Source organism: Leopardus geoffroyi, chromosome A2, assembly GCF_018350155.1.
Source record: "Leopardus geoffroyi isolate Oge1 chromosome A2, O.geoffroyi_Oge1_pat1.0, whole genome shotgun sequence".
NCBI classification, from domain to species: Eukaryota; Metazoa; Chordata; class Mammalia; order Carnivora; family Felidae; genus Leopardus; species Leopardus geoffroyi.
Genome location: NC_059331.1, coordinates 34,809,014 through 34,822,053, shown reverse-complemented (window position 1 = coordinate 34,822,053; position 13,040 = coordinate 34,809,014). Strand labels below are relative to the sequence as shown.

General features: G+C 37.7%; 1 protein-coding gene across 4 annotated transcripts in view; it reads left to right on the top strand.

The window, feature by feature from the left end:
* Positions 1 to 13,040, top strand: part of SUCLG2 (succinate-CoA ligase GDP-forming subunit beta) — a 328,227-nt gene that overhangs the window by 147,690 nt on the left and 167,497 nt on the right. For all 4 annotated transcript variants that reach the window (XM_045493474.1, XM_045493473.1, XM_045493477.1 and 1 more), the window contains exon 7: positions 604 to 700. In XM_045493474.1, the coding sequence (XP_045349430.1) occupies positions 604 to 700 (97 nt within the window). The remainder of the gene's footprint in view (positions 1 to 603; positions 701 to 13,040) is intronic.

The window sequence follows — 13,040 nt, the reverse complement described above, 5'->3', positions numbered from 1 at the left end:
TACCATCAGGGAAACTTGGGATACTGTTGCTCTTTGTGGCTTATGCCTTTGTGACAGACTGTTCAGTTTGAACGGGCTGGGCTGTTCAGTAACTGTACTGTGTAAGACTTTCATCTTCCTATCTTGCAACAGTTTCCATAAGACACTCAGTAATTGTTGTTTCGCAGGTTATAGATTTGGGCTGATGAATGTTAATAACTTTTATTTTAGCATAATAAGGAAAACCTGGTCATTATAAACTCTCAAAATCATATTTACATTTTACTTAAATGGAGATTGTTTATATTAATGATTGTGGCTCATACTGCATCATAGCTTGGCTAATAGGAACATGAAAATTTACAAAAAGATTAACGTTTTTTAGGTTGTACTGAAAATATCTTGTTTTCCTGATAACGGTCTTTCTTGGTGTCTGGAGGAAAGTTGAGCAATTCCTTCTAATGAATAGAAGTGGAAATTAAAATACTTAATGCTTTTCTCTTTTTCCCTTCAGAAAACCGAACTGAACGTAAAGACATCATATATTTAAGGTTACATTAATACAGCAAAATAAATGTTCTTTTACTACTTTGGTGTAATTTCATTGTACTTGATCCTGTTTAGGCTGCAGACCAAATTAAGAAGCTGTATAATCTCTTCCTGAAAATTGATGCCACTCAGGTGGAAGTGAATCCCTTTGGTGAAACCCCAGGAGGACAAGGTAACCAGAACAACAACAACAACAACAACAAAAAAGAAACAAATGCATATAATCATTTATGCAAGCTATGAATTAAATTGTACAAAAGACTGTAGCAGTAGCTTTGCGTTCATTTTGTTCAGTAATTTAATTTCTGCCATGGTTTCGAATGCTCCTGTGATACGGTTGAACATTTCAGGGCTTGAGTTTGTTTGCAGTCAGATGCCAGGCCTCAGGGGAAGCTCCTTCTTGTTTTATTTAGAAACATCCATCCACCAGCACCGCCTTGTTTCTTCGGGGCCATTCTTGCTTATAGTGTGGTAGAAATTTGGGTAGAAATGGGATCCTCTCCATTGGGGTGTAATGAATGCACCTGCTTTTTATGGAGCTAGAAATGCTTGAAGATTTTTAGTTTGCCTAAATCTGTGCAAAATCACTTTGTCCTCCCCTGCTGGATTTACATCATCATAGTGAGACCCTAGTGCCCACAATCCAACTTACTTACTTACTTACCAACTTACTTAGTTACTTAGCTTCTGATTCAGGTGGGAAAAGGTTTCCCCAACTTCCCTTGCAGGGAAGGTTTTTTCCTACCCATCTAAAAAGTATAAAGAACTGTGTTCTATGTCAGCACCCATCACCATTTCCCTGTGCCTTATATACAGCTAGTGTTCAGTAAACTCTTTTTAATTCGATAACAAAAGCTTGTGAATGTGCGTGTGTTTAAAGGTAGAGGCTGGGATAGCAGGTGGATAGGATATGGATACCAATATGTAAGTTCCATGAACCTTGTCTTTTTTTTTTTTTTTTTTTTTTAAGCACATTTCACTCCCAATGTCTTGTATGGTATCTAGCATTTTGTGGGCAGTTCGTAAAGAGGGATTTGCCACTGAGTTGGTACATTAGGTGATCTGTTATGTGCAAATACAACCAGCTAGTAAGCCGAGGTGGACAGTACACTGTTTTACAAAGGGGCCTGGGTTCAAATTCTGGGTCTGCCGTGTTCTGGCCACAGACCTGGGCTAAGCCTTGGAGTTTGTTTGTTGTTTTGTTTCTTACTCCAAAAGAGTGGTAAAAATGGTAACTGTCGTATCGGGTGGTTGTCAAATGAGGTGACTAGTGTTTTTGTAAGCATCCACTGTTGCACACAAAATGGACAAGCACCACACATTCACAGATGCTTCTCTTCTCAGATAGTCCAGGAAAAACTGCCAACAAGCAAAACTCCAGGACCAGGTGGCTTCACAGGTGAATTATACTAAATATTTAAATAAGAGTTAATACTTACCTTTCTCAAAATATTTCAAAAGACAGAAGAGGAAGGAAAGCTTTCAAATCCATTCTTTGAGGCCAGCATTACCTTGATACAAAAACCAGAAAAAGATACTACAAAAAAGAAAACTATAGGCCAGTATTTCTGATTAACATAAATACAAAAATCCTTAACAAAATATTAGCAAACCAAATTCAACAAAACTTTGAAAAGATCATTCACTGTGATCAAGTGGGATTTATTCCTGGGATGCCAGGTGGTTCAATATTTGCAAATCAATCGGAATGATACATCACATCAACAAGAGAAAAGATAAAAACCTTATGATCATTTCAATAGATGCAGGAAAAGCATATGATAAAGTACAATATCCATTTGTGATAAAAACTCTCAACAAAGTAGGTTTAGAGGGAACATATCTCAACTTAATAAAGGTCATCTATGAAAACCCACAGGTAATAGCATACTTAATGGTGAAAGATTAAGAGGTTTCCCTCTAAGATCAGGAAAGAGACAAGAATGTCCAATCTCACTAGTTTTATTCAATATAGTACTGAAAGTCCTAGCCACAACAATCAGACGTGAATGAATGAATGAATGAATGAATGATAAATAAATAAATAGAATCCAAAGTGGAAAGGAACAAAATAAAACTCTCACTGTATGCATATAGCATGATACTATATATATAGAAAACCTGAAAGACTCCACTAAAAAGCTGCTAGAACTGATAAATGAATTCAGTAAAGCCACAGTATACAAAATCAATATATAGAAATTCATTGCATTTCTATACACTAATAATGAAGTGACAGAGAAGTTAAGAAAACAATCCCATTTGCAGTTGCACCCAAAATAATAAAATACCTAGGAATAAATTTAACCAACAATGTGAAAGTCCTGTATTCCAACAATTATAAAACATTGGTCAAAGAAATTGAAGATGACACAAATGAAAGATATTCCATGCTCATGATCGGGACAACAAATATTGTTAAAATGTCCATACTAAACAAAGCAATGTACAGATTTAATGCAATCCCTATCAAAATACCAACAGCATTTTTCACAGAATTAGATCAGGTAATCCTAACATTTGTATGGAGTCACAAAAGATCTTGAATAGCCAAAGCAGTCTTGAAAAAGAACCAAACTGGAGGTATCACAATCCCGGTTTTCTTTTTTTAAAAAAAGTTTTTTTTTTTTTTAACGTTTTATTTATTTTTGAGACAGAGACAGAGCATGAACGGGGGAGGGGCAGAGAGAGAGGGAGACACAGAATCGGAAGCAGGCTTCAGGCTCTGAGCCATCAGCCCAGAGCCCGACGCGGGGCTCGAACTCACTGACCGCGAGATGGTGACCTGAGCTGAAGTCGGACTCCCAACCGACTGAGCCACCCAGGCGCCCCACAATCCCGGTTTTCAAGATATACTACAAAGCTATATTGATCAAAAAAGTATGGTACTGGTACAAAAATAGAGACATTACGACAAAGGAGACAATATGAAATGGGAAAAAGTTTCTTAAAAAATGGTGTTGGGGAAACCAGACAACTACATGCAAAAGAATGAAACTGGACCAACTTTCTTACACCACACACAAAAACAAGCTTGAAGTGGATTAAAAATCTAAATGTTAAGACCTGAAATCATAAAAAAAATCCTAGAAGAAAGTACAGGCAGTAATTTTTCTGACATTGGCTGTAACAATATTTTACTAGATATGTCTCCTGAGGCAAGAGAAGCAAAAGCAAAAATAAACTACTGGGGTTACATCAAAATAAAAAGCTTTTACACAGCAAAGGAAACCATCAACAAAACAAGAAGACAATGGGAGTATTGAATTGGGAGTATTGAACTGGGAGTATTGAATTGGGAGTATTGAATTAGGAGTACTCCCTATTGAATGGGAGTAGATATTTGCAAATGATATATCTGATGAGGGGTTAATATCCAAAATATATAAAGCACTTACACAATTCAACACCAAAAAACCTAAGCCAATTAAAAATGGCAGAAGACATGAACAGACATTTCTCCAAAGAAGGCATACAGATGACCAATAGACACATGAAAAGACGCTTAACTCCGCTCATCATCAGGGAAAAAAATCAGAACCACAATGAGATCACTTCACACCTTTCAGAATGGCTAAAATAGAAAACGTAAGAAACAAGTGTATGTGAGGATAGGGGGAAAAAGGAACCCTTGTGCACTGTTGGTGGGAATGCAAAGTGGTGTACCCACCATGGAAAACAATGTGGAGATTCTTCAAAAATTTAAAAATAGAATTACTGGATATTTATTTACCCAAAGAAAACGAAAACACAAATTCAGTATATATGCACCCCTGTGTTTATTGTAGCATTATTTATAATAGTCAAGATATGGAAACAACTCCAATGTCCATCTATAGATAAGTGGATAAAGAAGTGTGTGTATGCATATGTGGTGTGTGTATGTATGTGTGTATATATACATAGGTGTGTATACACCTATGTGTATACACCTATGTATATATACACACATACATATAAATATATATACACTTATATATACATATGTATGTATGTACATACAGTGGAATATTACTGAGCCATAAAAATGAATGGAATCTTGCCATTTGCAACATGGATGGATCTAGAAGATATAATGCTAAGTTGAATTAAGTCAGAGAAAGACAAACCTTAAGATTTCATTCACATGTGGAATTTAAGAAAGAAAACAAATGAACAACAAAAAAGGGACAAACAAAAAAACACACTCTTAAATGCAGGGAAGAAACTGGTGGTTGCCAGAAGGGAGGTAGGTGTGGGATATAGGTGTAATAGGTGAAGGAGATTAAGATACTCATTGTGATGAGCACTGAGTAATGTGTAGAATTGTTGAGTCACTATATCATACACCTGAAACAAATATAACACTGTATGTTAATTACGCCAGAATGTTTTAAAAAATACAAAATGGGGACAACAATATTAATACCTACCTTAGAAGGTTGTTATGATGGTAATGTTCTCAGAACAAAGCATAGCATATGGTAAGAGGTACCAAAGCATTCGCTATTATGATTTTATTATTTCTTATCCTTTTGAAAGTCAAACAAATAATAGACATTGAAAGTAAAACATCATACAAAGATTAGGATTTGTTTAAAAATTTAATTGTCACCAACTGCACTTGAACTAATACGAAATAGCCCTCAATTCCCTCCATGAGTCTTTTGGTGTTTCTGGTGGAGGCTTCTGTATTCTTCTAATAAATTCTCCATTTTCATTGACAAATAGTTAAATGATAGCTATAAAAAAAGTATCTTTTTACCAATTTTTTTTCTTTTTTTTTTCTTGTAAGGATTTCAGGTGAGGATAGACAAATAGCTAATGTTTAGGAAGCCATTGAAAATAATATATTCCAGGGGCGCCTGGGTGGCGCAGTCGGTTAAGCGTCCGACTTCAGCCAGGTCACGATCTCGCGGTCCGTGAGTTCGAGCCCCGCGTCGGGCTTTGGGCTGATGGCTCGGAGCCTGGAGCCTGTTTCCGATTCTGTGTCTCCCTCTCTCTCTGCCCCTCCCCCGTTCATGCTCTGTCTCTCTCTGTCCCAAAAATAAATAAACGTTGAAAAAAAAAAAAAAAAAGAAAGAAAAGAATATATTCCTTGTTTTACACATGTGACCCACCAGATTTTTATTTGATGGGTCATTTGTAAGCAAACTACCTTTATTTGTAAATATTTTAAAAATTCTGTCTGACTATAAAATCATCAGTATTTCAGATAGAGAGGAAGTGAATGGAAGAAGATTCTGTTTTGAACTCACATGACATAGTGTACTGTGATAGACTTTTACGTACATTCTTTTTTATTACTTACAGCAACCCGGAAAAATAAGAGGAGTTATTATCCCCATTTTACAGAGGATTGAAAATTAGTGTGACTCCACCGTAGACATCCAGTTAGTGAAGCTGGGGTTTGAACCCATGTCTCTCTCAGGACAGTGTACATGTTGGTTTCTACATACCAGACTGCCTTCTTTTCTACCTTTTTTTCTCTTTAAACTGTTAATTTACTTTTATCAGAGTGATCTGGATGTAGTCTCCAGTTTGGGAATGTTAGTCAAAATTCGTGCTGCCTTGAGTGGCTATTAATTACATCCCAGAAACAAAAGAGAAGGAAGTTCAATAGAAGTTCTTAAAGGTCATGGCTTGCTTTTCAAACTAGTATGCGTAAGCAACCTGGTTATTTCATATTTAAAAAAAAATGGAAATTCAGCCAAGGAGTTGGATAAAAATCATTCATTCAACTACTTTCATTCAACTCTTTGGTAAGTTGTCAGTCACAGGTTATAAGGATACAAGAAATTTTCCCTAGCGTGTATTTGTAAAACCTCAGGAAATTGGAAGTTTTTATTTTTTAACTATCAAGAGAAAGGAAATTCTTGAACTTTTTTAAAGGAATCATCATAAAATATATTCCGTGTATACAGCTCATTAAAGCATAAGTCTTATGTGATATTTTTAAGAGCAGAATTATCTTTAGCTATTAATTTGTTCATTGTACCATAAAAGTTCAGCTATTGAATTATAATCACAATTAAATGAGTATGTTGGTTTATAACTCTAATGAGCAGTAGTCAAATTAAACCCAATTAGGAAATGGTGATTAATGACCAAACGTACAAATTGATCTTCATCATTGTCACAATCCCCTAAAGCAATCCTTTATTTAGGAGCTGTAAAAAAAATCATTTATATCCTAGAAGTATTAATAACCTTAATATTTATAATGTGAATATTTAATTTTTTCCATTTAGATCAGTAATAGCAGAGCCTATAACATTTCACATTAAAATTGTGGTTTAATAATGACTCTTAATTTAGAAGTTTAAGGAGCTTGGCATCACACCAGACATTTTTACTTTAAGCTTATTCATTGCAGAGCTTCTTTGTAAGAGAATTTCTTCCATCTTCCATTGGTTAATGAGGACCATTTTTTAAACGTCCAGATGATTGGTCATATATTTGCACAGCAGATGATACCCGGTTGAATGAACAACGGTGATCTTGATAACATCTATGCTGCTAGGTCACCTATGGGAAATGTTTAATGTGGGGGAAAAACTGTAGTCCAAGAATTGTTTTTTCCAATGTGATTAAAAATTTGAGTCAAAGAATATAATTTGGCATCATTGACTGTAATGTAATTTAGTGATTGTTAGCTAGGATTATAATGGTTGTTAGTGACAGAAACCTGTATCAATCTAGTTTTTGTTAAAAAGCTTCCAGGTCAGGGAAGGATACCTATTTTCCTCATATAACAGGGAATTCTACAGAGTGGACTGGTTTAGGGCATGAAGGGAAGTAGGGATTCTCTGATCTTCCAGCCCAGCTTGCCTCAGGATTGGCTTGTCAGCCGGGCTTTCTGAAGTAACAGCCAAGATAGCTCCCAGTTTCCATCATTCTCCCCCAGGAACCATAGCAGTCTTTTCCAATGTTTCCAATTGGCCCCGCGTGGGTCACATATCCGTATGTAGACCAATCACTGAGCTGGAAGCACATGTATAGGAGAAAGGCATTTTCTCAATGCAGAAAGGGACATTGAGTCACAACGTGTCTACCAAATTGGCCTAACTTTTATTGACATGAAAGTAAACTGTTAATTAAATATTCGAAGAGAAATTAACTATTTTCCTTGCTTGTCCAGTTGAATTGCCAGAATTAACTCATTAAATATGTGGCCAAGTTAGAAGCAAGGTTTTCTTTATTGTTATTTATCTACCTGTCCATGCATTCATTCATCTATTTTGCAAGCTCCTGTGGGATTTTATGTTCTATTTCATTTCTTCCCACTTTCAGGCAGATCTGGCTGTACACAGACTTCTTTGTTTGGTGTCTTTCATGTTTTTCAGTGAGGAGAATGAGCATATTGTCCCCTCAGGAGATGTTTGCCAATACCTAGAGACTTTTTAATTGAGATATAACCGACATGTGACATTGTATTAGTTTCAGGTGTACAACACAGTGATTCCATGTGATCACCACCGTGAATCTAGTTAGCACCGTTTTTGTTTATTACAACTGCGAGTGTAGGATGCTACATGCCTCTTGTGTGTGGAGGCCAGAGACATTGTGCGATACACAGCACAGAAAATGATCTCACCTCACCTACCAGTGAGTCCTGAGGATTCCTGCTCCAAGGCATTTTCATCATTTGGAGCCCAAATCCATTCACCACGCTAAAGGGATGAAACCCAATTTGAAACCCTGACTACCTGGCCAAGACTCCATGAGAGCTAGGGGTGAGTGATCCAAAGTTAATTTGCACATCAAATCCCTTTCTTGCTTCAAATGAATTTCCCTAAATAGCTACCCTGTTGCTTCATGTTAGCAAGTGCCCATGTTGTTGGTGGGTGTTTGTCTCTGTTTTTCTCTTTATACATAAGACTCTATTTTCAAGAACATTTTCAGCTCTCTACCTTCACCCAAATCCCCCTCCTGCCTCGTATCTATTTTCTCTTTCACAGCAACTCCAGAAAAGTTCTAAAAAGTGTACAACTCTTGGAACATCGCTATTTAATGGAAAGTGGGACCAATTTTAAAGTGTCAGCATTTTAAGGCCATCTTGGCAAGGTGCATTTCAGTAGCCCATTATGGTTACTTAACACAAATCAAATACAGTGCAGTGCTTGCAGACAGATTATTTTTCAAACTAATTATGACAGTCTCATTTCCTGCTGTTTTTATGTTCCTTTTATATGCGAATTCCCCTCTGAAATGTAGTTTTCTTTTGTTTAATTCTGTAGCACATTCTTCTGTTGAAACTCTAGGGTCAGAGGCTGCTAACCACCAGTCAGATTCTTCATCTAGGTTGGTGAATTGGCAACTCATAGAATCTCACACCGCTAAACAAAAAAACCACAATGCTCTATGAATCTAAGTACCGCAGCTTTCTTTGATATTTGTTCAGAAGGAAAATTCATTTGTATAATCTATCAAGCATGTAACAATGTGCTTTTGATGGTGAAAATTGTTTTATAAATATTAATAGGTATGTTTTTTCACCCACTTTGTACACAGAATGGCCTTTGTTCAGGATGAATTTTCTATGGAATTGAGGTTTCATTAATGTGACACTCAAAATCTTATGTCGAACCAAGATCAGTACCTCCCAACATACATTTTACCATAGTTTGTTGTTATAATAAATGAAAAAGCTAAGGTTTGAGTAAGCAGGTTTATTTTATTGCCCTGCCATTCACATGGACATCAATCCATTTTTAACATGCTCATTCTAAAAGTGTGCTTGGACAGTCTTACAGAGGGAAACAAACATGTCAGAGTCCATCAATATTCAGGGATTAATCCACACCTTTTGTGCAAGCTGCAAGTTTTTGTTTATTTTTCCCGTTATGCTTTTTTGTTTTCATGCCAGATGCACTTTTCTGAGTTTCTCTTTCACTGTTATAAGTTTGGTACCTGAGTCTATAGAGGCAGGAGAAGTGTGACGTGGTGCTTGGTGATTGGCAGCCTTTTTCTGTAACGGGCCTGAGAGCCTCTGTTGTATGGATTCTGCTCTGCTATTGTTTGGGGACAGCAGCTACTGAAATTTGTAAACGAATGGGTGTGTCTGCATTCCAGTCCCAACAGCTATACTTTGCCATCTCCTGACTTAGATTCCCATTTGGGGCTATTTTCTACCAATCTTTGGCCACACTGGCCTTCTGCAAAGGTGCGGTATGTGATTTGAGGGTCACCAAAGGCATCTCTGCCTTTAGACAATAATCTCCTTCTCCCATCAGTTACAAAGCCGGAAAGGTCAACCATTAAAATCTTTCCTGTGGGACATTCTTATGTTTTCTGAATATGGCATTTCACTGAAAATCATAGGCAACTTGTACATCTGTCAACTCCAGTAGGCTTTAGTTTCAGTTCATTGTAAATAGAAGTCTAGGGTTATAAGGGAAAGGGGACCAAGTTACAAGTCATTTCTAGGGACAGGAAGAGGGGAGAATCTAGCCTGGGCTGCAGCATTGTGAGGCCGAGTGTAAGAAAACAGTGCGTCCAAAGGCAAGGGAATTAAAAGCAAAAATGAACTGTTGGGACCTCATGAAGATATAAAGCTTCTGCACTGCAAAGGAAACAATCAACAAAACTAAAAGGCAACTGACAGAATGAGAAAAGATATTTGCAAATGACATATCAGACAAAGGGCTAGTATCCAAAATCTATAAAGAACTCACCAAACTCCACACTCAAAAAACAAATAATCCGGTGAAGAAATGGGCAGAAGACATGAATAGACACTTCTCTAAAGAAGACATCCAGATGGCCAACAGACACATGAAAACATGCTCAACGTTGCTCCTCATCAGGGAAATACAAATCAAAACCACAATGAGATAGCACCCGACACCAGAGTGGCTAAAATGAACAACTCAGGAAGCAACAGATGCTGGTGAGGATGTGGAGAAATAGGAGCCCTCTTGCACTATTGGTGGGAATGCAAACTGGCGCAGCCACTCTGGAAAACAGTGTGGAGGTTCCTCAAAAAATTAAAAATAGAACTACCCTATGACCCAGCAATAGCACTACTAGGAATTTATTCAAGAGATACAGGAGTGCTAATGCATAGGGCACATGTACCCCAATGTTCATAGCAGCGCTTTTAACAATAGCCAGATTATGGAAAGAGCCTAAATGTCTATCAACTGATGAATGGATAAGGAAGATGTGGTTTATATACACAATGGAGTACTACGTGGCAATGAGAAAGAATGAAATATGGCCCTTTGTAGCAATGTGGATGGAACTGGAGTGTGTGATGCTAAGTGAAATAAGTCATACAGAGAAGGACAGATACCATACGTTTTCACTCTTATGTGGATCCTGAGAAACTTAGCAGACCATGGGGGAGGGGAAGGAAAAAAAGTTAGGGAGGGAGGCAAACCATAAGAGGGTCTTAAAAACTGAAAATAAACTGAGGGTTGGTGGGGCATGGGAGGGAGAGGAAAGTGGGTGATGGGTATTGAGGAGGGCTCCTGTTGGGATGAGCGCTGGATGTTGTATGGAAACCAATGTGACAATAAATTTCATATTAAAAAAATAAAAAAAAAACCTGTGCGGGTGGAGTATGGCTGTAGTGATAATAATGAGTGAGTGCCAGCTGTCTGTGCTAAGTGCTTTGCACAGAGTCTCTGCTTGCACCAACACCATGCAGTCGAAAATACTCTGGTCCCCATTTTACAGACAAGGCCACTGGGCTTAGGAGTGGGTGGTGTTGGAAGTGTCTGACTAGGAAGTGTCCGGTGTGTGTGATGCCAGAGTTCACTAAGTGGTGAAGTTCACGGGAAAATGTCCAGGCGATACGGCATTATGAACTGGGATAGTGAGGCAGGAAAGCCCTTTGTATGTTTGTGACCACTTTTAAAATATTAAGCAGATATAACAACTATGTGTCTCAAAGAGTCTAGCTCCTTAAAGTGCTTTTTTTCTCCCTGCCCTCCACCTACAGAAAAATATTAAGGCTTTTAGGGTGACAATTCAGTTTTGAATCACCCTTTTTAACTCCCGAGTCACCTTCCTTCCTTCCTATTTATGTGGTATTTCTGACTTGCTAAAGCACTTGGATGTAACATACATTGACCTAGGTGTGTCCTTGGTTTTCTCTACAGAGAGGGAACAAATGGCCACTATAGATAGGCCATTTATCCCACAAGTATGATACCTGTATGTACACCTTTATTTCTTCCTGTAGGTACCTCTTTTATCCCACAATCACCATTTTCAAGCTCTAGTTTAAAGTTTTTGTGGGGTGGTCTCCAAATAATGAACTCATTTCTGGACTTGGTGTATCCAACGTACCCCTGGGAAGGAGCATTTTTTGAAAATCTGGTTTTGCAGAGTTTAGGTGGGACTGCCTTCTGAACTTTGCATACGTATCCATTAATTATGTTCCGTGAAGTAGCTTGGAATTGTAGCCTTTGTAAGGGGCGAAGATCAGCCTGGACCTATGTTGATTTACTGGTTTATTGATTTTGACCGAGAAGTCTTTTATTTGAAACTCTTCAGTTAGGAAGTCAATTTTATAGCCTTTGTCCACTCATTTTGAAGGTGTCAGTTACAATAGTCGTGCCAATGAGTAATTGAGGAGCTAAAATTACTAATACATTAATTAAAATGTATTTATAACTAGTGGAAAGCCAAGAATGAAGTTGCTTTCCTATTGATTATTATACCAGTCATTAACTGCTGACAAAATGCCATTGCAGCAGGCAGAGAACGTTGGCCAATTCCTTTGGTAATTGTAGGATTCCATCATTAAGATTGCAGTATTCTGGACAGTAATTACTCATTTGCTCCGTGTATTCACAGTGTGTGGGTAAAGTGGTTGGACATTTTGTGGCAAGACTAAGGATTCTGGCAGACATTAACTTTTACATAAGATTCTTCCTTGACAGTCAGTGCTACTTTAAATAATTTGTGGTTTGAGCTTTTATTTATGCCAAGTATTCTTAGATGTTAATATGCCAGTTCTGCATAGACTTGTATCAAAGTACTTGATTTTTGTGGTAGAGAGACCCTTGTAAAAAACCTCTATGTAGGATCTGTAACTCTAGGATGTTGTAATGTAGCAACATTTTCTTGTAAGCAACTGGGAATAACAGTCTATGGTCATTGCTTTGGAGTGAATTATTGCAGGGTGGTTGTTCCCCTTTGAAGAGGTAGGTGCCTTTCAGCTGTGCTGGGGGAGAATGGGTAATTTCTCTAAAGGCTGAGTCAAAAATCCCCGCCTACCAATATCTCAAGTAAAGTAAAAGAAGGTTACAATAGAATGTCATCATAGACAACTAATTTCTGCCCTAAGAAATATAATAAAAGGGGTCAGATCCCAGGAAACCTGCATGCCATCCCTCCCCACTGCCGCTTCTCCCTGAGTGTTCATATAGAGATATCCTGTAAGGCAATGAAAGTGCTGTTTTCTTGGTCCATCCATATCATCCAGTGAGTTTCAACTGTGTCCAAGTCTCTTGGCCTTGAGAGAATTGGAGATTTCTACCTGCACCAGAGTAGAAACAGTAGAGCTGATAATGCCTAGC